The sequence below is a fragment of the Oncorhynchus tshawytscha genome, linkage group LG08, assembly GCF_018296145.1.
Source record: "Oncorhynchus tshawytscha isolate Ot180627B linkage group LG08, Otsh_v2.0, whole genome shotgun sequence".
Classification (NCBI taxonomy): domain Eukaryota; kingdom Metazoa; phylum Chordata; class Actinopteri; order Salmoniformes; family Salmonidae; genus Oncorhynchus; species Oncorhynchus tshawytscha.
The window spans coordinates 7,196,319-7,223,724 of NC_056436.1; the positions used below are offsets into that span (position 1 = coordinate 7,196,319).

General features: G+C 41.6%; 1 protein-coding gene across 1 annotated transcript in view; it reads left to right on the plus strand.

Annotated features, from left to right (window-relative positions):
* The first annotated feature begins 5,147 nt into the window (after nucleotides 1–5,147).
* Nucleotides 5,148–27,406, plus strand: part of LOC112255834 (N-lysine methyltransferase SMYD2-A-like) — a 43,900-nt gene continuing 21,641 nt past the window's right edge. Inside the window, exons 1-4 of the mRNA XM_042325159.1 lie at nucleotides 5,148–5,731; nucleotides 17,206–17,269; nucleotides 24,789–24,899; nucleotides 25,246–25,306. Of these exons, the coding sequence (XP_042181093.1) occupies nucleotides 5,547–5,731; nucleotides 17,206–17,269; nucleotides 24,789–24,899; nucleotides 25,246–25,306 (421 nt within the window). The 5' untranslated portion in view covers nucleotides 5,148–5,546. The remainder of the gene's footprint in view (nucleotides 5,732–17,205; nucleotides 17,270–24,788; nucleotides 24,900–25,245; nucleotides 25,307–27,406) is intronic.

A 27,406-nucleotide genomic window follows, 5' to 3' on the forward strand; every position in this document is an offset into this window, starting at 1 on the left:
TAAAGCTCTGGAGCAGTGAAAACACGTTCTCTGGAGTAGCAATACAACGTTTTCTATACAGTGGTCAAGTTTCTACAATGAAATAGATTATATAATCATTAACCAGATTACCCAGGATACCATACTTCAATGAATGATAACTCAGTTCTAGAATGTTGTCCATTGATGTGAATGAATGTAAAAAAATATATAATTTGACATTCAGCCTGTATTGTAGTTGAATGCTCAGAGACACATCTTCAAGAGGCACAGTATTTATTTATTCAGAGTGGTACACGCATTCACACAGTCTGGATCTATAGGATCCTTCCCCACTATATGATTGATAATGTCAAGTGATCAAATCCCAAGTAATCAATTAAACATTTTATTATTCTTGTTGAAAAACTGCACTTGTCCTCAATGCGGAAAAAAATTACAGTTGATTAAATATTCCACAGATGTAATATCATCAATCTAATCAGGACTTTGGGTCACAAGGTCTGGGATCCTGGGTTCTTCATTGAATGGTCTGGTAGGCACTGCAGTGGAGGAGGCCATGTGTCCCTACGGTGCAAAGGACCTTACCATTGACAGTCCTTTGGATGTTAGGTAGCCTAGTGGTTAGAGCATTGGGCCAGTAACCAAAATGGTTGCTGGATTGAATCCCTGAGCTGAGGAGGTAAAAAAAAAATCTGTCACTCTACCCCTGAACAAGGCAGTTAACCCATTGTTTCCTTAACTGACTTGCCAAGTTAAATAAAATGTGAAGTGGAAGGATTACTATATCTTGGTAAGGTAAGGTCAGCTACACATCACAAGGGACAGTGCTATCTTTGTTGTGTGGACCACCAAAGCCTCCATCTCCTCCAGTCAGTACCTGTTTTCAGGGGAAGCCAATGGTCCCAAAAAATATGACATGCAAGTTTTGCTCAAAGTAGCCAACTAAAGTAATGTGGGCACATTGTGAATTTATATCTGATATTATCTGAAGTTCAAAATGATTTCTTATCCTCCTCGTTGTGCGGAGCTTCCTTTTCTGCTAAATGTAGGGCCGTTTGTCTTTCCCAATGGAAAATGACAGCTGCCTGAGCAATAATGAAATGATTAAAGTAGTTAGCAGATGTTTCCACTTAGCTCATTTAGATGTGCAGATAGACCAGTTTTACCAGATCATTTAAATAAAGGTTAAATAAATAAATCACTTACAAATGTAACAGCACAACATCATGCCACTTCTCCTAAAACTATTAATTAGCCAGGTGAATTTGTAGATACAGTATATCTAGCCAGCCAGTTTAATTGGAATGATTAACTAATATTTAAAATTAACTGACAGCATCAAAGCAAAAGGCTACCGGCATCTGGAATCATCCCCCATTACCATTGAACTCCAAATAAGAAGTAAGTCGAGTTGGATAGGATACACCCATCGAAAATAATATGGACTGATTTTATGAGTGAGTGAGTGAGTGAGAGAGTGAGTGAGTGAGTGAGAGAGTGAGAGAGTGAGTGAGTGAGTGAGTGCGAGCGAGAGACAGAGAGTGAAATTCCACAGTGTGCCATCACAGCAGCAAGATTTGTGACCTGTTGCCACGAGAAAAGGTCAACCAGTGAAGAACAAACACCATTGTAAATACAACCCATATTTATGCTTATTTATTTTATCTTGTGTCCTTTAACCATTTGTACATTGTTAAAACACTGTATATATTTATAATATGACATTTGTAATGTCTTTATTGTTTTGAAACATCTGTATGTGTAATGTTTACTGTTAATTTTTATTGTTTATTTCACTTTATATATTCACTTTATATATTATCTACCTCACTTGCTTTGGCAATGTTAACACATGTTTCCCATGCCAATGAAGCCCTTGAATTGATTTGAATTGAATTGAATTGAATTGAGAGAGAGAGAAAGAGAGACAGAGAGAGAGAGAGAGAGAGAGAGAGAGAGAGAGAGAGAGAGAGAGAGAGAGAGACAGAGACAGAGAGAGAGAGAGAGAGAGAGAGAGAGAGAGAGAGAGAGAGAGAGAGACAGATACAGAGAGAGAGAGAGAGAGAGAGAGAGCATCTAAGGATGGGAGAGACATCACTCCCAGCAGATCTCCTTGCTGGGTGTATTGTGGATCATGCACTGCTTCTCGTGGGGTGAGCCTGATGTTCCCCATGTCACACCTCATGTCTAAAACATGGGGAAAAGGGGACATGAAGTCAAAATGTTGATGCATCTACAAATTCAATGTTTTACACAATATCGTATCTTATTGAGTTACTGACCTGTTTGTCTAATATCTTTTCTGGTAAATACAGGGCAATTTCTCTTTCCAGGTTTGCCTTTTACTAGCGAGGTTGATAACATCGATATTAAAATACCATAACCCACAGACTTGACTCTAGTAATGGTAAAATAGACTGGACTTTGGTCTATCTGCACATCTAAAATCCTACTACGGGGATGGGATATTTCTGCTGGGATGGAGGAATTAACTGGAATGCTCAGCAAGATGATCAGGACAGTCTAGGGTAAATATTAGCCCGAATAGGTGAAGTATTACAATGACTGTACTTCTGATTCTAATTCTGAAGAGAAAAGTTAAAACCCTTTGAGGTCACTGAAGAAGAACGAAGAAGAACGACAGTGACAGTGGGATCGTCTGAATGGGATGTCACTGAAGGATTTAATGTTATCCCACCAGGGCAGGAGTATTTAGCTAAAGTTTAGCTACCTAGTTATTTGTTAGTATAGTCAGACTTTCCCCCAGACCCCGTGGATGGTCAGATGCTAACTAGTCCATGAGGGCAGGGATTTTCAATGTTTGCTAGTTAGCGCTAATCGGTATCGTTAGGCTCATTCACTAGCATTTCACCGCCTGTCAGGAAAATCTGACTGCACCATGGTGAGATACGGTGCAACCAAATATTTTTTATAACTAAACCTGTCTGTGTTGCAACGTTAGCTAATGTAGCCAACAAGCCAACCAAGGTACCTAATTAGCTTGCCCACCAGGCAATATTTAGCTAGCTAGCTATACCCTTGCACTGGTGGGCTAACATTAGCTACCTAGTCACCACATAAAAAAGTATGACTTCACAAATCCTGAGCTAATGTTAACTAGCTGGCTAGCTCACAAAGGACTTGTCACTAATAAGGTCATTATGCGAGTTTTGGACACACCTACTCATTCAAAGGTTTTTCTTTATTTTTACTATTTTCTACATTGTAGAATATTAGTGAAGACATCACAACTATGAAATAACACACATGGACTCATGTAGGAACCAAACAAGTGTTTAAACAAATCAAAATATATATCATATTTGAGATTCTTCAAAGTAGCTACCCTTTGCCTTGGTGACAGCCATGCACACTCTTGGCATTCTCTCAACCAGCTTCATGGGGTAGACACCTGGAATGCATTTTAATTAACAGGTGTGCCTTGTTAAAAGTTAATTTGAGGAATTTCTTTCCTTCTTAACACGTTTGAGCAAATCAGTGTGTTGTGACAAGGTAGGGGTAGTATACAGAAATTAGCCCTATTTGGTAAAAGACCAAGTCGGTATTATGGCAAGAACAGCTCAAATAAGCAAAGAGAAATGGCAGCCCATCATTACTTTTAGACATGAAGTTGAAAGTTTCTTCAAGTGGCATTGCAAAAACCATCGAGCTCTATGATGAAACTGGCTCTCATGAGGATCGCCACAGGAAAGGAAGACCCAGAGTTACCTCTGCTGCAGAGGATAAGTTCATTAGAGTTACCAGCCTCAGAAATTGCAGCCCAAATAAATGCTTCAGAGGAGTCAGTTGAACTGCTGCAAAGAAACTACTACTAAAGGACACCAATAATAAGAAGAGACTTACTCAGGCCAACAAACACGAGCAATGGACATTAGACCAGTGAAAATCTGTCCTTTGGTCTGATGAGTCCAAATTTCATATTTTTGGTTCCAACCACCGTGTCTTTGTGAGACGCAGAGTAGGTGAACGGATGATCTCCGCATGTGGTTCCCACCGTGAAGCATGGAGGAGGAGGTGTGATGTTGTTGGGGTGCTTTGCTGGTGACACTGATTTATTTAGAATTCAAGGCACACTTAACCAGCATGGCTACCACAGCATTCTGCAGTGATACACCATCCCATCTGGTTTGCACTTAGTGGGACTATCATTTGTTTTTCAACAGGACAATGACCCAACACACTTCCAGGCTGTGAAAGGGCTATTTGACCAAGAAGGAGAGTTATGGATGCTGCATCAGATGACCTGGCCTCCACAATCACCCGACCTTAACTAGGCAACCCAATTGAGACGGTTTGGGATGTGAAGGAAAAGCAGACAACAAGTACTCAGCATATGTGGGAACTCCTTCAAGACTGATGGAAAAGCATTCCAGGTTAAGCTAGTTGAGAGAATGCCAAGAGTGTGCAAAGCTGACAAGGCAAAGGGTGGCTACATTGAAGAATATAAAATATATTTTGATTTGTTTTACACTTCTTTTGGTTACAACATGATTCCATATATGTTATTTCATAGTGTTGATGTCTTCACTATTATTCTACAATGTAGAAAATAGTGAAAATAAAGAAAAACCCTTGAATGAGCAGGTGTGTCCAAACTTTTGACTGGTACTGTATGTGTAGATAGTACATTTTATGTTTAGGTTTTCAATATATCACCAACTGTTTCTGCTTATTGGCTATTTATCAACACGCCTTGTCAATAAGAAGCAGCGACAAAACCATTTTCAACTTAAGTTCTAGGAATATAAATTGAACTTTCAACATTAATGTCCAATGGTAATATACTAAATCGGGTAAAAAAAAAAACTGAATTTGTCGAAAAACGTGCCATGATGATATACCAGAAATCACCCAAACGAGGTTACCCTGCCTAGATAGACCACACCATGTCGTTTCCAATGGGGGGCTAGTGAGTGTGATAATACCACAGACATATAGAACAATGAGATAGTTATGAAACATATTTCGATATTATCTCCAGCAACATCTAAACCATTCCTCACACTGAAACTATCGGGGCATTATACCACGTTCACGACCTAGTCGAGAAATAGGAAACTCGGACATGTCCGAAGTGCTCATTGGTTGAACGCGGCACGTGTATTACTACAACTCGTGTGTAAGTCTGAAACGTGTCGTCGTTCCGACTGGCACTTGAACGTGGCATTAGGACCTCGGTATCCTGTAAGTTCAATGTGTCGTAGTCAAGGACTGGTCGTAGAAGTGACAAGCTAACCATATGATGCTAGGCTAGTTAGCCTTGCCGTTTGGTATTGGTGAGAGGCTGTAGTCCGTGTGTGTGTAGCTGAAGCCAGCTTAGCCAAAAGACATACAAGGAACAACGCTAGCAAGTCAGATCATTGCATGTATTTATTTTCTTTGCATAAGGACACAACCAATGTTATCTAGGTCGCTGTCTCGCTAACGTCAACACACTCGGGGTAGTCCAACAAGCGAGTAAAAAAAACAACAACCCCAAAACCGAACAAAAAGAGAGCGGTAAGCTAGTCACCTAGGTGAACAGACCACACACGGCATTGAAGATGAATGGCTTAATGAAGAACGAGGGAATAGCGGGGACCGAGAGGTTCGCTAGCCCGGGGAAAGGCAGGGGACTACGGGCTGTGAAGCACTTTGCTGTCGGAGACCTCGTGTTTGCCTGTCCTGCCTATTCCTACGTCCTGACGGTGAATGAGAGAGGAGCGCACTGTGAATACTGCTTCACCAGGTATGGGACCTGGACAACTGTCTGAACACGACGTGTTTGGGTTTGTTTATATAATAGAAATGATATATTTTAAAAGAGAAATGTTTGTGGTTCTATCAAGCTAGCTGGTCAACCTTTATTCTGCATGAATAGGATATTTCTCTCTGTTGTCACCTTGATATACGGCTGTTATGTTATCGATTTTACTACAGTAAGGTGTCCTCAAACCATACCAATAACGTTGTAGAAATAATTCGACACGCTGTTCGGCATTGACTAGAAGTGGATGTCACTCCGACCCATGTGGGTTCAGCATGGCTTTCAGCAGCTGACATAAAACACACAGCTGTTTCTTCAGAGAAGGCCCATTCAGTAGCATGTCGCGTTCACGTACTAGTTGGAACTAGGAAACTCGGGCATTTCCGACTGGCTAAATGGTTGTAGTTATACACGTGCCGCGTACAAACGGATCATCAAGTCGGACGTTTCCCGAGTTCTGACAAGTATGGGAACGCGGCATCAGGCTCAGCTGGCTGTTCTGCCAATAAGGAATTCATGAAATTGCGTTGTGACCAATGAGGTATATGAACCCTGGATTGCTGATGCTGTTTATTTGCCATTGAGAGGGGTTGAAGCCTCCGGTCTGCCATATTGGCACTCCCTAACAGTCATTCATGAGAATGAATGGAATTCTACAGTCCAATTCAATGTTTAAAGGACAAAATATACATGCATTTTTGTTGTAAAGGGGATAGTAAACTTTAGTAAAAATCAAAAAATCAAAAAAAACATTTTTAAGGAAGTGGGATAGCGTATCGCTGCTGAATGCTATGGTAACCATTCTGGTTAAGTGTGCCTTGAATTCTAAATAAATCACTGACAGTGTCACCAGCAAAGCACCATCACACCTTCTCCTCCATGCTTCACGGTGGGAACTACACATGCAGAGATCATCCAAAAATCTCACATTTGGACTCATCAGACAAAAGGACTGATTTCCACCAGTCTGATGTCCATTGCTCGTGTTTCTTGGCCCAAGCAAGTCTCTTCTTCTTATTGGTGTCAGTTAGTAATGGTTTCTTTGCAGCCATTTGACCATGAAGGCCTGATTCATGCAGTCTCCTCTGAACAGTTGATGTTGAGATGTGTCTGTTACTTGAACTCTGTGAAGCATTTATTTGGGCTGCAATTTCTGAGGCTGGTAACTCAAATGAAGTTATCCTCTGCAGCAGAGGTAACTCTGGGTCTTCCTTTCCTGTGGCGGTCCTCATGAGAGCCAGTTTCATCATAGAGCTCGATGGTTTTTGCAATGCCACTTGAAGAAACTTTCAAAGTTATTGGAATTTTGTGTATTGACTGACCTTCATGTCTTAAAGTAATGATGGACTGTCATTTCTCTTTGCTTATTTGAGCTGTTTTTGCCATAATATGGACTTGGTCTTTTACCAAACAGGCCTATCTTCTGAATACAACCTCTACCTTGTCACAACACAACTGAATGGCTCAAATGTATTAAAAATGAAAGAAATTTCATGAATACATTCCAGGTGTCTACCTCATAAAACTGGTTGAGAGAATGCCAAGAGTGTGCAAAGCTGGATGGCTATTTTGAAGAATCTCAAATATTAAATATATTTTGATTTGTTTAACACTTTTTTTTAATGTTTTTTGTTTGTTTTTGGTTACTACATGATTCCATGTGTGTTATTTCATAGTTTTGATGTCTTCACTATTATTCTACAATGTAGAAAATAGTCAAACATAAAGAAAAACCCTTGAATGAGTCGGTAGGTAGGTGGTAGTAGGCTTGTCGTAATGTTTATGGAATGCTTTCTGAAAAGGCATGCTCCTCAGCGACTCCCTCATTTATACCAAAGATTATCACATACACATGGTTAGCAGATGTTAATGCGAGTGTAGGGAAATGCTTGTGCTTCTAGTTCCCGGCACTGCAGCAATATCTAACATGTCCTCTAACAATTACACAACTACTACCTAATACACATAAATCTAAGTAAAGGAATAGAATAAGAATATATACATATAAATACATGGATGAGCAATGAGTGACATAGGCAAGATGCAATAGATAGTATAAAATACAGTATATACATATGAGATGAGTAATGTAGGGTATGTAGACATTATTAAAGTGACGAGTGTTCCATTTATTAAAGTGGGCAATGATTTCATGTCTGTATGTAGGCAGCAGCCTCTCGGTTAGTGACGGCTGTTTAACAGTCTGATGTCCTTGAGATTGAAAAATAGCTTCTATCTCTCGGTCCCAGCTCAGATGCACCTGTACTGACCTCGCCTTTTGGGTGGTAGCGGTGTGAACAGACAGTGGCTCGGGGGGTGTTGTCCTTGATTCTTTTTTTGTTTGAACTTCCTGTGACATCGGGTGCTGTAGGTGTCCTGGAGGGCAGGTAGTTTGCCCCCGGTGATGCGGTGTGCAGACCGCACCAGCCTCATAATATCACCACCCGTATAATATCTATTATAGTGACAAGATAGCCGAGTGACCGCTCTAACAATGGAAATACATGTCCTCAATTATTGAAGGCAGGCGAGATCGGGTATCGTTTTGGTATTTATTAGGGACATTAGCTGCTGTCACGTAATTCGACACGCTTGGAGACCATACAAAAAAGGATCTCGTCTCACGCGGACAGATTTTTCACAGAGTAAAGTCCATTCGCTTCGCCTCTTCCTCTCTGTTTACACTCAATTGAAGGATAAACACACACACAGTTTGCTTTCAGTTGGGTTTCCCAAAAGCATCGTAGCGATAAGATCATCTTAACAAAATGGAGGAACGAGACAGACATCTCTCTCTATTTTCTCTCCTCTTCTCTCTCTCTCTCAGCTATTTGAAGCTGAAAGTGAAAGACATTAAAAAACAACTTTCTCTCTCTGACAGACACACGCCCTCTCTGACAGACACACGCCCTCTCTGACAGACACACGCCCTCTCTGACAGACACACGCCCTCTCTGTCTCTCTGACAGACACACGCCCTTCTGTCTCTCTGACAGACACACGCCCTCTCTGTCTCTCTGACAGACACACGCCCTCTCTGACAGACACACGCCCTCTCTGACAGACACACGCCCTCTCTGACAGACACACGCCCTCTCTGTCTCTCAATTCAATTTAAGGGGCTTTATTGACATGGGCAACATGTTTTCACTGCCAAAGCAAGTGAAATCGATAATAAACAAAAGTGAAGTAAACAATAAAAAATTAACAAACATTACTCACAAAATTTCCAAAAGAATAAAGATATTTCAAATGTCATACAGTATTGTAATGATGTGCAAATGGTTAAAAGTACAAAAGGGGAAAGTAATTAAACATATGGGTTGATTTTTATAATGGTGTTTGTTCTTCACTGGTTGCCCTTTTTCTTGTGGCAACAGGTCACAAATCATGCTACTGTGATGGCACACTGTGGAATTTCACACAATAGATATGGGGATTGGATTTATTTTTCGATTTTATGTGTGGGTCTGTGTAATCTGAGGGAAATATGTCTTTCTAATATGGTCATACATTTGGGCAGGAGGTTAGGAAGTGCAGCTCAGTTCCCACCTCATTTTGTGGGCAGTGAGCACATAGCCTGTCTTCTCTTGAGAGCCAGGTCTGCCTACGGTGACCTTTCTCAATAGCAACGCTAAGCTCACTGTAGAACTGTGCCGGAGAGGATGGCAAATGTTTTACGTGCTCCTAACCAACTGTGCTCTTTAGTTTTGTTTTTTTTGCGTTGTTTGTAACTTATTTTTGTAACTGATTTTGTACATAATGTTGCTACTACTGTCTCTTATGACCGAAAATAACGTCTGGACATCAGAACAGCGATTACTCGCCACGGACTGGAAGAAGAGTTTTCCTTTAACGAGTCCGACGCGAAGGATATACTGCTTTCTCGGGAACAGGCCCAAATCCCAGTCATTTCCTGGAAGAAAAGAGTGAAGGCGACAAAGGTCGGGCTCCCGTATAAGAATTCGTAGGCGAAAGAGTAAACCCCCACCTCCATCCTTATTGGCTATCGTGAAATCATTTGAAAATAAAATCAATAACTGTAATATCTTATGTTTCACCAAGTCATGGCTGAACGACGACACGGATAATATAGAGCTGGTGGGATTTTCCGGCAGAACGGAGAAGCTACGTGTGGTAAGACGAGGGGTAGGGGTGTGTGTTTGTCTATTTGTCGATAACAGCTGGTGTGTTGTCTAATATTAAAGAAGTCTAGAGGTATTGCACGCCTGAGGTAGAGTACCTTATGATAAGCTGTAGACCACACTATCTACAAAGAGAGTTCTTATCTATATTATTCGTAGCAGTCTATTTACCACCATAGACCGATGCTGGCACTAAGACCACACTCAACCAACTCTATAAGGACATAAGCAAAGAAGAAAATGCTCATCCAGAAGCGGCACTCCTAGTGGCCGGGGACTTTAATGCAGGCAAACTTAAATCCGTTTGACCTAATTTCTACCAGCATGTTACATGTGTAACCAGAGGGGGAAAAAAACTCTAGACCACCTTTACTTCACACACAGAGATGTACAAAGCTCTCCCTCCTATTTAAAACGTTTGACCATAATTATATCCTCCTGCTTACAAGCAAAAATTAAAGCAGGAAGTATTAGTGACTCGCTCAATACGGAAGTGGTCAGATGACGCGGATGCTACGCTACAGGAATATTTTTCCAGCACAGACTGGAATAGGTTCCGGGATTCATCCAATGGCATTGAGGAATACACCACCTCAGTCATCGGCTTCATCAATAAGTGCATCGATGACGTCGTCCCCACTTTAACCGTACGTACATATCCCAACCAGAAGCCATGGATTACAGGCAATATCCGCATCAAGCTAAAGGCTAGAGCTGCCACTTTCAAGGAGTGGGACACTAATTCGGACGCTTATAAGAAATCCCACTCTGCCCTCAGACGAACCATCAAACGGACAAATCGTCAATACAGGATTAAGATTGAATCCGACTACATTGGCTCTCGTCGGATGTGGCAGGGCTAAAACGTTTACGGACTAGAAAAGGAATCCCAGACGCGAGCTGCCCAATGACGCAGATGAGCTAAATGCCTTCATCAAAAAAGTTAACTTATAACAGTGAACCTTTTTGTGGGATACACTTAAGGCAATTCTAGGCATTGTGACATATTTTGGTTAATTCTTGGTGACGCGGGCAGTATTGAGTAGCTTGGATGAATAAGGTGCCCAAAGTAAACTGCCTGCTCCTCTGTCCCAGATGCTAATATATGCATATTATTAGTAGTATTGGATAGAAAACACTCTGAAGTTTCTAAAACTGTTTGAATGATGTCTGTGAGTATAACATAACTCATATGGCAGGTGAAAACCTGAGAACTATCCAACCAGGACGTGGGAAATCTGAGGCTTGTAGGTTTTCAAAGCTTGGCCTATCGAATACACTGTGTCTATGGGGTCATTTTTTACTTCCGAAGGCTTCCACTAGATGTCTACAGTCTTTAGAAACTTGTTTGAGGATTCTACTATAAAGGAGGGGCTCATGAGACCTGTTTGAGTCAGTGGTCTGGCAGAGTGCCTTGGTCTCATGATGTGCGGTCACGAGAGAGTGAGCTTTCGTTCCATTGCTTCTCTACAGACATAGGAATTCTCTGGTTGGAACATTTTTGAACATTTATGTTAAAATCCTAAAGATTGATTCTATAATTAGTTTGACAGGTTTCTAAGGACTGTTATATAACTTTTTGAACTTTTCGTCCGACGTTCTGCTGGACCTGCACGCACGTTTGGATTTGCTTACTAAACGCCCTAACAAAAGGGTTTATTTGGACATAAATGATGCACATTATCGAACAAATCAAGCATTTATTGTGGACCTGGGATTCCTGGGAGTGCATTCTGATGAAGATCATCAAAGGTAAGTGAATATTTCTAATGCTATTGTTGACTACCCAATATGGCGGATATCGCTTTGGCCTCTTTGTTGTCTGAACGCTGTTCTCAGATTATTGCATGGTTTGCTTTTTCCGTAAAGTTTTTTTTGAAATCTGACACAGCGGTTGCATTAATTAAGAAGAAGTATCTCTCTAATTATAATAGTCATATCTTTATCAATGTTTTTTATGAGTATTTCTGTAATTTGGTGGGGCTCTAAGCTAAATCATCGCATGTTTTAGAACTACTGAACGTAACGCGCCAATGTAAAATTAGATTTTTTTAATATAAACATGCACTTTACCGAACAAAACATACATGTATTGTGTAAAATGAAGTCCTATGAGTGTCATCTGATGAAGATCATCAAAGGTTAGTGATTCATCTTATGTCTTTGTACTTTTTGTGACTCCTCTCTTTGGCTGGAAAAATGGCTGTGTTTTATTCTGTGGCTTGGTGGTGATCTAACATAATCGTTTGTGGAGCTTTCGCTGTAAAGCATTTTTAAAATCGGACACTGTTGCTGGATTAATGAGAATTGTATCTTTAAAATGGTGCCTAATACTTGTATGTTTGAGAAATATGATTTATGAGATTTATGTTTAGTATTTGCAATTTCATTGGCTGTTGGCGAAGGGTTCCGCTGGCGGAACGGGGTTAAACTATCCCCAATTCAATGGAATTGCAACCCTCTGCATGCACAGTGCATTCTTCCATCACATGTAAAGCTGATTCTCAAGATCTTGCACACTACTGAGATGCTATTGAGCCCACACTGCTACACTGTCTGAGCCAAGGACAACATGCTTTCTGGTAAGTTTTGATTACAATACTAGGTGGGGTGAATATACACTGCTCAAAAAAATAAAGGGAACACTAAAACAAACACATCCTAGATCTGAATGAATGAAATATTCTTATTAAATACTTTTTTCTTTACATAGTTGAATGTGCTGACAACAAAATCACACAAATTATCAATGGAAATCAAATTCATCAACCCATGGAGGTCTGGATTTGGAGTCGCACTCAAAATTAAAGTGGATAACCACACTACAGGCTGATCCAACTTTGATGTAATGTCCTTAAAACAAGTCAAAATGAGGCTCAGTAGTGTGTGTGGCCTCCACGTGCCTGTATGACCTCCCTACAACGCCTGGGCATGCTCCTGATGAGGTGGCGTATGGTCTCCTGAGGGATCTCCTCCCAGAGCTGGACTAAAGCATCCGCCAACTCCTGGAAAGTCTGTGGTGCAACGTGGCGTTTGTGGATGGAGCGAGACATGATGTCCCAGATGTACTGAATTGGATTCAGGTCTGGGGAACGGGCGGGCCAGTCCATAGCATCAATGCCTTCCTCTTGCAGGAACTGCTGACACTCTCCAGCCACATGAGGTCTAGACTAAAGCGTCCGCCAACTCCTGGAAACTCCTGGTGCAACGTGGCGTTATTTTTGGAGATGCGATCATTCAATATTTCCTTTTGTTGTTCAGTGAAATCATCCCATAAGTCAATTTAAAGTTCAATTTGTAAATAAATTGTTTTAAGAAAAGTCTTTTGGTTTTGATTTAATCATTTGCAATTATGTGTACTTATGATAAGGTAAAAGGTTTATGTTTCTGTCTCCATATTATATGGTAAATATATTCAATGCAATAAACATCTACATTTAAATGGTATTAATATTAATTACCATATATTCCCGTTAATTCCCACGGAAAGGTTCCACCTCTGAATATTCCCCAAAATGTGCAACCTTACAAGCAACACTGAACCATGCATGAAAGCACTAGCTGTGTGATAAAACTCTCGGAAGCCGATGTGAGCAAGACCTTTTAACAGGTCATCTTTCACAAAGCTGCAGGGCTGGATGGATTACCAGGACGTGTACTCAAAGCATGAGCGGACCAACTGGCAAGTGTCTTTACTGACCTTTTCAACCTCTCCCTGACAGAGTCTGTAATACCAACATGTTTCAAGCAGACCACCATAGTCCCTATGCCCAAGGAAGCGAAGGTAACCAGCCTAAATGATTACCGCCCCGTAGCACTGAGGTCAGTAGCCATGAAGTGATTTGAAAGGCTGGTCACGGCTCACATCAACAGCATCCTCCAGGATACCCTAGACCCACTCCAATTCGCGTACCGCCCCAAAAGATCCATAGTTGATGCAATCTCACTCCACACTGCCCATTCCCACCTGGACAAAAGGAGCACCTATGTGAGAATGCTGTTCATTGACTACAGCTCAGCGTTCAACTCCATAGTGCCCACGAAGCTCATTACTAAGCTAAGGACCCTGGGACTAAACCCCTGCCTCTGCAACTGGATCCTGGACTTCCTGACGGGCCGCCCCCAGGTGGTAAGAGTAGGCAACAACACGTCTGCCACGTTGATCCTTAACACGGGGGCCCCTCAGGGGTGTGCACTTAGTCCCCTCCTGTATTCCCTGTTCACCCACGACTGCGACTGCGTGGCCAAGCATGACTCCAACACCATCATTAAGTTTGCTGACGTCGGTGATCAGGCCTACCACTGTTGTGTCAACGATGAGACAGCCTATAGGGAGGAGGTCAGAGTGTGTTGCCAGGACAACAACCTCTCTCTCAATGTGAGCAAGACAAAGGAGGTGATCGTGGACTACAGGAAAAGGCGGGCCGAACAGGCCCCCATTAACATCGAATGGGGCTGTAGTGGAGTGAGTCGAGAGTTTCAAGTTCCTTGGTGTCCACATCAAGGACACGGTCCAAACACATCAAGATGGTCCTTAAGAAGGCATGACAACACCTTCTCCCCCTCAGGAGACTGAAAAGATTTGACATGGGTCCCTAGATCCTCAGTAAGTTCTACAGCTGCACCATCAAGAGCATCCTGACCTGTTGCATCACCGCCTGGTATGGCAACTGCTCGGCATCTGACCGTAAGGCGCAACAGAGGGTAGTGCGTACGGCCCAATACATCACTGGGGCCAAGCTTCCTGTCATCCAGGACCTATATAATAGGCGGTGTCAGAGGAAAGCCCATAAAATTGGTAGAGACTCCAGTCACCCAAGTCGTAGACTGTTTTCTCTGCTACTGCTGCACGGTAAGCGGTACCGGAGCACCAGGTCTAGGACCAAAAGGCTCCTTAACAGCTTCTACCCCCAAGTCATAAGACTCCTGAACAATTTATTCAAATGGCCACTGGACTATTTGCACTGACCCCGCCCCCCCCTCCATTTGTTTTGTACACTGCTGCTGCTCGCTGTTTAATATCTATGCATAGTCACTTCACACCTACTACATGTACAAATGACCTCAACTAATCTGTACCCCCACACACTGACTCGGTACTGGTACCCATAACCTCGTTATTCTTATTTTATTGTGTTCATTTGTATATTTTTTTTACGTTAGTTTATTTGGTAAATGTTTCTTAACCAAAAGTGATGTTCTACAAATAGAGTTAAGGTCTACCTACACCTGTTGAATTCGCCTATACATAGATTTGAGTCTGTACATAGTCAAAGCTTTCCTTAATTTTGGCTCAGTCACTGCGGTCAGGTATTCTGCCACTGTGTACTCTTTTTAGGGCCAAATAGCATTCTAGTTTGCTCTGTTTTTTTTTTTTTGTAAATTTCTTCCAATGTGTCAAGTAATTTATCTTTTAGTTTTCTCATGATTTGGTTGGGTTAATTGTGTTGCTGTCCTGGGGGTGTGTTTGTGTTTTGGAACAGAGCCCCAGGACCAGCTTGCTTAGGGGACTCTTCTCCAGGTTCATCTCTCTGTAGGTGATGGCTTTGTTATGGAAGGTTTGGGAATTGCTTCTTTTTAGGTGGTTGTAGAATTTAACGGCTCTTTTCTGGATTTTGATAATTAGTGGGTATCATGCGTTATTTGAGTATAATTCGGCATTGCAGAGTCTCAATTGGGTGTTTGTCATTTTGTGAATTCTTGGTTGGTGAGCGGACCACAGACCTCACAACCATAAAGGGCAATGGGTTCAATAACAGATTCAAGCATTGTTTTTTGCCAGATCCTAATTGGTATGTTGAAATTTATGTTCCTTTTGATGGCATAGAAGGCCCTTCTTGCCTTGTCTCTCAGCTCATTCAAAGCTTTGTGGAAGTTACCTGAGGCGCTGATGTTTAGGCTGAGGTATGTACAGTTACCTGTGGTGTTGATGTTTAGGCCGAGGTATGTATAGTTACCTGTGGCGCTGATGTTTAGGCCGAGGTATGTATAGTTTTTTGTGTGCTCTTGGGCAACGGTTTCTAGATGGAATTTGTATTTGTGGTCTTGGCAACTGGACCTTTTAGGAAAACCGTTATGTTTGTCTTACTGAGATTTACTGTCAGGGCCCAGGTCTGACAGAATATGTGCAGAAGGTCTAGGTGCTGCTGTGGGCCCTCCTTGGTTGGTGACAGAAGCACCAGATCATCAGCAAACAGCAGACATTTGACTTCGGATTCTAGTAGGGTGAGGCTGGGTGCTGCAGACTGTTCTAGTGCCCGCGCCAATTTGTTGATATATATGTTGAAGAGGGTGGGGCTTAAGCTGCATCCCTGTCTCACCACACCGCCCTGTGGAAAGAAATGTGTGTGTGGTTTCTGCCAATTTTAACCATACACTTGTTGTACCCTGAAAGTACCCTGCAATCCCAATTCTCTTCAATGCTTCTCAACGAGGAAGATTTGGAATTTGGTTTAGTTTCTAAATTTATTGGAATTATATTGACCCAGCCCTGGTCTTGTTTGGTCTGAAGGCTACAGGCTGAGACGGAGAGTGGAGCGTAACCTGTTTTAGTTTGTGACACACCGTGAGGCTGAGAGAGTGGAGCGGAACCTGCTTTAGTTTGTGAGGCTGAGAGAGCGGAGCGGAACCTGTTTTAGTTTGTTGTGACACACCGTGAGGCTGAGAGAGCGGAGCGGAACCTGCTTCTGAGAGAGCGGAGCGGAACCTGCTTTAGTTTGTGACACACCGTGAGGCTGAGAGACCGGAGCGGAACCTGCTTTAGTTTGTGACACACCGTGAGGCTGAGAGACCGGAACTACTTTAGTAGTGGCATTCCTGACTCTCTAGGACAGGCCTTTTTATATGTAGCCTACACACATGGACCCACACACCACAGCCTCACTTGTTTCTGGAGACATGCCCAGGACTATTTATATATTTATATATATATATATATATATATAGAGAAAAGTGACCTTTCTTTGCACCATCTGCCCTTAAGAGAGATGGATGTGAACCCACACACGAGTGTGTGTGTTTGAGACAGCGAGAGCTTGGTGTGTAGGTAATATTTCTATCCTTGATGTCTCGCTCATATCAACTTTCAACAACAAAATTTCACATTCTCTCATTCTCTCTCTCTCTCTCTCTCTCTCTCTCTCTCTCTCCCCATTCCTCTCTCTCTCTCTCTCCTCTCCTCTCTCTCTCTCTCTCTCTCTCTCTCTCTCTCTCTCTCTCTCTCTCTCTCTCTCTCTCTCCTCTCTCTCTCTCTCCTCTCTCTCTCTCTCTCTCTCTCTCTCTCTCTCTCTCTCTCTCTCTCTCTCTCTGCAGGAAGGAAGGCCTCTCCAAATGTGGAAAGTGTAAACAAGCTTACTACTGTGAGATTGACTGCCAGGTATAGTGTGTTTGTGGTTACTATGTATACTATATGACAGTGTGTGAAAACTGTAATGTTGACCTTGTAACATCCCCAGGATATTCGGTAATTCAGGCACTGAAGACAAAGGGTGTTATTTTCAAACCACACTGATCCTCTGAGAACCGAATGTTAGCAACGCTAACAAGTACATGTCAAATCCCATAGCAAATGCTAATGCTAGCGCATTATGATCCATTTTTATACAGTCTCTGACCTAAAATATTTGCAGGAGGACTTCCCAGATCATAAAGTTATACAAGTAACAAAAAAAGGCTACTCACAGTTTGCTGCCAAAAAAACAAACCAATATTAGACGGCAAGGCTCTTGGTCCAGGAGGGGATTCTCTGCTGTTACCAAGCGACGCTTGATTTAGCAAGAAGCTAAGTACTTAACTAGATAGCTAACTGGCTACAAAATTAGCAAACCTTAGCATTTAGCATATTTTAGACATTTAAAAAAAAAAAAAGTGTTAAACTTTGGTCCACGATCTCAGTTTTAAGCTTTTTATTTTATTAGTCTACACGCATTTAGTTTTTCCACAGTCCTTACATAGCAAGAATAAAGTCATTTGATATACATTGTATCTGGTTAGACAGGACTGAAAACACACTGTAGCATGTATAAGTACTAACTATTATAGAACAGGAGGTTTTAATCCCACACCTTAGCTACTCTGTCCATAAAACAGGAACAGGAAACCGCCATCTTGTGTTTTCCATGTGCTGTATATTTGTATTTATTAACCTTTTTCTATTCGCATATCTACAGATTGTAAGATAAGGATAAATATTTTTACTTAAAAGTATTATTATATTGTTGTTTTTGACTATGGCTTTTCAAATCTCCCAACAGTGGTTTATTTGAGATAAATGTTGTGATTTTTCAGCCATTCCTAAACCTGTGACCAGAAACGAGCTACGAAGGGACAATACCAAAATAAGTGGTCTAATGATTCTGTTTTTCCCCAAATCTGCTGAGATGGTTGTATTCTCCCGTATACAAGCATTCTGTTTGTGGTAAGAAGTTTTGTATTTAAATAGAGAAACTCACTTTTTTTTAATCAAGATTTGTGTGTCAGTTTATAAACCATGTGCCACGGAATCGGCACATCAAATCTCTTCCCAACTATTTTTCAACCTGTATGGCGCCACTGTCAGCGTTTTGGTCCTCAAGTAAAACTTAGATTTTTTTTTTTGTGTGCCAATTTTGATCTGTAATAAAGGTCAGACAAACACGTTCCTTACCTTCTCCCCTTCCGCATGTCTCCTCCATGTTAATGCTGCAATCAGATGTAATTTTGGATAGAGCAGACATTTTCACATTATTTTTAATGCCACGTTACTACTCCACCTTTCCTATTCATAATATCATTCACAAAGATAATTCATTTAAAACAATTTTATTACAAAAAAAAATATATATATATTTAAATTATTTTATTTATAAATAATAAATGATAAATTTTTATAAATTATTATAAAAAATAATTTTTTAACATTAATATTTGAATTAAATAAAACTAAATATTTGTTCAGTCTTTTCTGGAGGAAACTGGAATTGCAACCAGCTTTGTACGGCTTGTTTTTTAGAAAGGGTGATATAAAAAAAAACAGAAAAAAAGGTTCCGTATTCAATTAACTGAAAGTGAGAGGTTGTAATCTGATTAACTTGTATTTTGCTTCCTCTTCTGAAATACCATTTTGGTGAATCATGGAATATTCCGTCATTTGTAACAAGTTTCTGTAGATTATTTCAGGTAGCAATTCTATGTTGAAGATTCCAAAATATTTTTTTGTATTTAAAAAAAAAAAGAAGAAAAAGTCAATATAATTTGCCTTATTTTTTTAAATAATATATTCTACTCGATCGTTCCAGAGTAAGTTCCTCCATTTATTTTTGTTTTTCCTTTTAACTTATTCTGTACACAGACACATCTACAGGGCATTCGGGAAAGTATTCAGACCCCTTTGACTTTTTCCACATTTGTGACCAACCGCTTTGATTCGGTCTTATGTAGCAACATTTTCAATTTGTGATTTTTACATTGGATAAAAGTAAAGATTTAGAGCTAGATAATGGTATATCATACACTGTAGTTGAGGAACAACAGGAAAATAATTCTGCTTTGAAAGTTCATAAACTTCTAACCTCACTTTTTGAGAGAAATTGCCCCTGAATTGTTTTTTGGGGGTGTAGACCTCTTCTGTCTACACCCTTTCTTTCAGCTTCGTTCACACCCTCTTAAGCCTGAGCCCCACCCATCTCTTTAAGGGTTCACATGTGGTAAACGCATACTATATCGAATCTAAGTTCACTTGTCACCTGCAGACGATACATGGGTAGCAATGTCAAAAACAAAGTCTACAGATAACAAATATTTCATAATTATTAGATGACGCTTAACCAACACACTTGTGTACGTTGCCGCCTCTACACTCTAACCACTAGGCTACCCTGCCGCCTCTACACCATAACCACTAGGCTACCCTGTCTACGTTGATGGGTCATGTGAAGAGCATGCTATAATCACCCCCTCAGCCACATCTAACTAAGTGGATGGGTCACTATGGTCTAGACATGTACACATGTTCATGGAAAAACAATAGATGGCCGTAATCACTGCCAGACACACCAGGCTAATTTGATGGGTCATGTAGTAATCCGTCGGAAGTGGAGTCTTTTGGGTAGGCGATAAGAGCCCGCTAAATTCAGGGCATCAATGTTGTTGAGAAAAGTAGAAAAAACTTTTATAGTTCTTGATGGCTAATGTTATATATCTTCAAAAAAGTCCGGTCTACCGCAACCTATCAACACATACGGAAGAGCTCACGTTAGACAGAGTATGCTACACGGCAGACCAATCCAAACTCCTCTCCCAGCATGTCCAGCCCACTCATTATCTCAGCCAATCATGGCAAGCGAAGGTTCCTGACTTTTTCAGTGGCTAAACCAACTAGGCTCGTAATTTAATCATTTTATTCATATTTACAGATGGAATACAAGTTTATTAAGGCACATGAAAGTTCATATGTTACAGAAGGCATTTCTGCCAAAAATAAACTAATTTTGATAACACATTTGTTTATGTTCAACTGTGCCTCTCCTGTGAAGTAGTGACGTGTGACAGCTTAGTTTCCTTAAACGAGTCACACATATAGAGTGCCTTAGGAAAGTATTCAGACCTCTTGATGTTTTCCACATTTTATGTTAGTCTTATTCTAAAATGGATTACATTTGATTTTTTTCCTCAGTAATCTACCCACAATGCCCCATATTTTTTTACCCCATACCTTATTTACATAAGTATTTCAGACCCTTTGCTATGAGACTTGAAATTGAGCTCAGGTGCATCCTGTTTCCATTGATCATCCTTGAGATGTCTCTAGAACTTGATTGGAGTCCATCTATGGTAAATTCAATTGATATAGACATGATTTGGGAAGGCACACACCAGGTCTCACAGTTGACAGTGCATGTCAGAGCAAAAACCAAGCCATGAGGTCGAAGGAATTGTCTGTAGAGCTCAGAGACAGGATTGTGTCGAGGCACAGATCTGAGGAAGGGTACCAAAACATTTCTGCAGCATTGAAGGTCCCTAAGAACACAGTGGCCTCTATTTTTTAAAATTAAAGTAGTTTGGATCCACCAAAAGTATTCCTAGAGCTGGCCGCCCAGCCAAACTGAGTAACCGGGGGAGAAGGGCCTTGGTCTTGGAGGTGACCAGGAACCAGATGGTCACCCTGACAGACCTCTAGAGTTCCTCTTTTGAGATGGTTGTCCTTCTGGAATGATCTCCCATCCCTGCAACTCTCCACCAATCATGCCTTTAAGGCAGAGTGGCCAGGCAGAAGCCACGCCTCAGTAAAAGGCACATAACAGCCCGCTTGGAGTTTGCCAAAATGCATCTGAAGACTCTCAGACCATGAGAAACAAGATTCTCTGGTCTGATTGAACCAAGAACCAAGCGTCACGTCTGGAGGAAAACACCAACACCATCCCGACGGTGAAGCGTGGTGGCGGCAGCAATAAGAATGGGAGAAACTCCCCAAATACAGGTGTGTCAAGCTTGTAGCATCATACCCACTGAGTAAAGGGTCTGAATACTTATGTAAATGTGATATTTTTTTATTTTTAATAAATTAGCAAAATGTCAACCTGTTTTTGCTTTGTAATTATGCTTACAGTAGGCCTGCTTACAGTGGTAGCCTACACACTTCAAAGCAAAAGATACGACTGTCTGTTCATCTGTTAAAAAGGTACTGTCTATTATAAGCCGCGCTCTCTATCGGTTGCACAGAGCAAAATACTCTAAATAACAGCCTCCCTAATAGGGCCAATGAAATGAGAGATGGTCATTTGTTGTAGGCTACAGCTTCTTCTGATATATCAACCAACAGCCAGAAAAGGTGATGAGGAGTTTTTAATAGTTTCAGTTTTAATGTCACATGCACAGTGAAATGCCTTTTATGCAACCTCAAAACCTAACACAATAATCAATGGTGATGTTTTACTAAAAACACACAAGGAATAAGAATATGAAATACAACGTACATTCTGCAATGGTTATAAAAATAGCCTATGTTTTCGAACGTAAACAATATTTCATTGAGACATTATTCAGACGTCTACAAAAACAAAAACTTCTGTTCTTCCGTTTAAAAAAAAAAAAAAACTGCTCTCCGGATCGAATAGAGAGAAAAATACTTGGAAGTCAATTTTTCTACCGTAAAGTGGGTTTGAATTCAATGAGAAGCTGGGACATTGTCGGGCCTTTAGGCTACTTCGTGACTATGAAACCATCACAGTCAGAAAAAGAGGAGACATTTATTCCACAATGATCGTGGAAAATGAAATGGATTCCTTTGGCTTATTTCAAACTATTTTAGAGTGCATAAAAAAAATGCTAGAAAATAGCTCACTAGTGGCGAAGGATCGCATCTTATTTACCTGTTTTTGTTGTTTTGTTGTTGTAATGAATAAGCATGTGATCATTTTCACTAAACATTAGACTACTGCCTGCGTACGGTCTAAAGACCATAGAGCTAAACACAATTGCTCTCGTCAATATCACTTTTGATAAATGCCAACTTTTTCCCTGAACTGGCGCATGCGTGTTTTGGAGTATATATTTTTAAAGTACACAACGTTTATAAATGAGTCCCCAGGGAAGGTGTGTGTGTGTGTGTGTGTGTGTGTGTGTGTGTGTTCCAGAGAAATGGATCCCCCTAAGGAAAGGTCATAGTGAACCCACACAACCAGTGTAACACAACTACTAAGCTACGTTGAACAGCACTGGGCCTTCCTCTGAAAATAGAGCTACGTTGAACAGCACTGGGCCTTCCTCTGAAAATAGAGCTACGTTGAACAGCACTGGGCCTTCCTCTGAAAATAGAGCTACGTTGAACAGCACTGGGCCTTCCTCTGAAAATAGAGCTACGTTCAACAGCACTGGGCCTTCCTCTGAAAATAGAGCTACGTTGAACAGCATTGGGCCTTCCTCTGAAAATAGAGCTACGTTCAACAGCGCTGGGCCTTCCTCTGAAAATAGAGCTACGTTCAACAGCACTGGGCCTTCCTCTGAAAATAGAGCTACGTTCAACAGCGCTGGGCCTTCCTCTGAAAATAGAGCTACGTTCAACAGCTCTGGGCCTTCCTCTGAAATAGAGCTACGTTCAACAGCGCTGGGCCTTCCTCTGAAAATAGAGCTACGTTCAACAGCACTGGGCCTTCCTCTGAAAATAGAGCTACGTTCAACAGCTCTGGGCCTTCCTCTGAAAGACAGGGCTAGGCAACCCAGTTCCAATGCCTTTTATTGTCCCAGCACAAGGTGCACCTGTAATGATCATGAGTCACTACTGTATCAACAATTAGTATAATCAACTGTCAATTACTATGTTTTCATTCTGAATAGTCGTTAGCTCTGGAGCTGCAAAAACCCAAATGACTTCAAGGCCACAAATAATTAATTAAATTGTTTTATTTACTAGACTAAGTTGAAAATGAGGCAGTTAAAAGATGCGATATCAAGACCGGATACAACACAGCTATTGAGGTGAGAGGCTCTGCAGATCAATATGAATGGGCTTCTGAGAGATACATTCACAGGACTTCTGCAAATGATATGATCTTCTTCATAAAGAGATTGAATGGGAGAGGACTGTGTCAACACAGGCTTTCACAACCCTGAAACTATAGAGATCTCCAACCAGGAATAGACATGAAATAGGCTACCAATTAGCAATTAGGGGATAGTAATTGATAGTGGGTTTGTAAATTAGACTTGCCATCTTACGATCCTCATTGACTTCCACCACTTTTACACAATCACAGTGCCACTTTCAGAGGAAATGAATAATGTACTAGATGTATATTGACTTGTATGTCGGTTGTTGCCTCTCTCTGAGGCAGGCGTTGGGTTACCAGTGGTCTGAGGCAGGCGTTGGGTTACCAGTGGTCTGAGGCAGGCGTTGGGTTACCAGTGGTCTGAGGCAGGCGTTGGGTTACCAGTGGTCTGAGGCAGGCGTTGGGTTACCAGGGTTTTCAAGTGCTACATTTTAATAATGATGGCTTCGGGGGAAACAGCTCTGACATTTTTAGCAATGCTGCTACGAAGGTTTTAACGATGAACTTGGCCTTAAGATGCTTTTGGGAAACCTGACCCACCGCTCTCCAACCCTGTTCCTGGGGAGCTACCCTCCTGTAGGTTTAAACCAGGCCTCTCCAACCCTGTTCCTGGAGAGAGACCCTCCTGTAGGTTTAAACCAGGCCTCTCCAACCCTGTTCCTGGAGAGATACCCTCCTGTAGGTTTAAACCAGGCCTCTCCAACCCTGTTCCTGGAGAGATACCCTCCTGTAGGTTTAAACCAGGCCTCTCCAACCCTGTTCCTGGAGAGATACCCTCCTGTAGGTTTAAACCAGGCCTCTCCAACCCTGTTCCTGGAGAGATACCCTCCTGTAGGTTTAAACCAGGCCTCTCCAACCCTGTTCCTCGAGAGATACCCTCATGTAGGTTTTCATTCCAACCTTAATCTAGTGCACCTGATCGTAATAATAAGCTGGTTGAACCAGGTTAGTTACAACTAGGGTTGGAGTGTAAACCTACAGGAGGTTATCTCTCCAGGAACAGGGTTGGAGTGTCCTGGTGTAAACCTACAGGATGGTAACTCTCCAGGAACAGGTGTAGGGTAGGGGTTGTGGATTTGATTCCAGAATAGGCCATATATACTGAAGAAGTCTGGATAACAACTTCTGCTAAAATAATAATAATTACAGCATTTAGGAATAGGTGAATCAGACACATAGTTCTGGTGGTTGCCATGACGATCTTTCATGCCTCTGACTCTCTGTCAGAAACTGTTTTGAATAGATAGTAGTTTGTTTGCCAAGGCAAGTGGGGCACACATCAGATGGCTTGCCTGCAGACTTGTGTTCTGTGTCCTTGAGTAAAGCACGTCTCTAATATGTTCTGTCTGCCTTCTTTACACACACATGTAGAAGGGAGACTGGCCGATGCACAAGTTGGAGTGTACAGCCATGTGTTCCTATGGGGAGAACTGGTGTCCGTCAGAGACCGTCAGACTGGTGGCCAGGATCATCATGAAACAGGTGGGTGGGGTCTGTTGGTGGGTGGGGTCTGTTGGTGGGTGGGGTCTGTTGGTGGGTGGGGTCTGTTGGTGGGTGGGGTCTGTTGGTGGGTGGGGTCTGTTGGTGGGTGGGGTCTGTTGGTGGGTGGGGTCTGTGGGTGGGTGGGGTCTGTGGGTGGGTGGGGTCTGTGGGTGGGTGGGTGGGTGGGTTGGTGTGTGTGGATGGATGGGTTGGTGGATGGGTGTGTGTGGATGGGTGGGTTGGTGGATGGGTCTGTGTGTGGGTTGGTTGACGGGTGGGTTGGTGGATGGGTGTGTGTGGATCATTTCCCCCTAAATGTGTTGTGCTTTGTCTGTGTCTTCACCAGAAAGTCACAACGGAACGGACACAGTCAGAGAGGCTGTTACTTCTCAGCGAGTTTGAAGCCCGTAAGTACACAGATTAGATACATAGTACTAAAACTCCCAAAAGGGTTTTCAGAAATCCTACTTGGAAGATTCCCGGAATCATGGCGGGAATAAACAGGAATTCCGGAGTGCTCCAACTGGGATTTCTGGAAAACCAGGGAATTTGGGGGAAATTAACAGAATATTGCAACCCCACATAGGACATACAGTTGAAGTTGGAAGTTTACATACATTTAAACTTTTTTTTCTTCACAATTCCTGACATTTAATCCTAGTAAAAATTCCCTGTTTTAGGTCAGTTAGGATCATGACTTTATTTTAAGAATGGGAAATGTCTGAATAATAATAGAGAATGATTGATTTATTTCAGCTTTTATTTCTTTCATCACTTTCTCAGTGGGTCAGAAGTTTACATACACTCAATTAGTATTTAGTAGCATTGCCTTTAAATTGTTTAACTTGAGTCCAATGTTTCGGGTAGCCTTCCACAAGCTTCCTACAATAAGTTGGGTGAATTTTGGCCCATTCCTCCTGACTGAGCTGGTGTAACTGAGTCAGGTTCCTATAGGATTGAGGTCAGGGCTTTGTGATGGCCACTCCAATACCTTGACTTTGTTGTCCTTAAGACATTTTGCCACAACTTTGGAAGTATGCTTGGGGTCATTGTCCATTTGGAAGACCCATTTGAGACCAAGCTTTAACTTCCTGACAGATGTCTTTAGATGTTGCTTCAATATATCCACATAATTTTCCTTCCTCATGATGCCATCTATTTTGTGAAGTGCAACAGTTCCTCCTGCAGCAAAGCACCCCCACAACATGATGCTGCCACCCCCGTGCTTCACGGTTGGGATGGTGTTCTTCGGCTTGCAAACCTCCCCCTTTTTCCTCCAAACATAACGATGGTCTTTATGGCAAAACGGTTCTATTTTCGTTTCATCAGACCAGAGGACATTTCTCCAAAAAGTACCATCTTTGTCCCCATGTGCAGTTGCAAACCATAGTCTTGCTTTTTTATGGCGGTTTTGGAGCAGTGGCTTCTTCCTTGCTGAGTGGCCTTTCAGGTTATGTCGATATAGGACTTGTTTTACTGTGGGTATAGATACTTTTGTACCGGTTTCCTCCAGCATCTTCACAAGGTCCTTTGCTGTTGTTCTGGGATTGATTTGCACTTTTCGCACCAAAGTACGTTCATCTCTAGGAGACAGAACGCATCTCCTTCCTGTGTGGTATGACGGCTGCGTGGTCCCATGGTGTTTATACTTGCGTACTATTGTTTGTACAGATGAACTTGGTACCTTCAGGCATTTGGAAATTGCTCCCAAGGATGAACCAGACTTGTGGTCTACAATTTTTTTCTGTGGTCTTGGCTGATTTCTTTTGATTTTCCCATGATGTCAAGCAAAGAGGCACTGAGTTTGAAGGTTGGCCTTGAAATACATCCACAGGTACACCTCCAATTGACTCAAATGATGCCTATCAGAAGCTTCTAAAGCCATTGACATCATTTTCTGGAATTTTACAAGCTTTTTCAAGGCACAGTCAACTTAGTTTATGTAAACTTCTGACCCACTATAATTGTGATGCAGTGAATGGTAATTTCACTTATCTGCCTGTAAACAATTGTTGGAAAAATTACTTGTCATGTACAAAGTAGATGTCCTAACTGACTTTCCAAAACTATAGTTTGTTAACAAGAAATTTGTGGAGTGGTTGAAAAACGAGTTTAAATGACTCCAACCTAGGTCTATGTAAACTTCCGACTTCAACTGTATGTCACACAATATTGAGGTAAGAATCGGAGCATAATGCTTGTATAGATGTCATCAAATTTTATTGGTCACATACACATGGTTAGCAGATGTTAATGCGAGTGTTGCGAAATGCTTGTGCTTCTAGTTCCCGACAGTGCAGTAATATCTAACAAGTTCCCCAACAAATACCTAATACACACACATCTAAAAGGGGTGAATGAGAATATGTACATGTAAATATGTGGATGAGCGATGGCCGAGCGGCATAGTCTAGGTGCAGTAGATGCAGTATATACATATATGAGTAGTGTCAGAAATGTCAACATTGTTAAAGTGGCCTGTGATTGGTTGACAGCAGCCTCTCTGA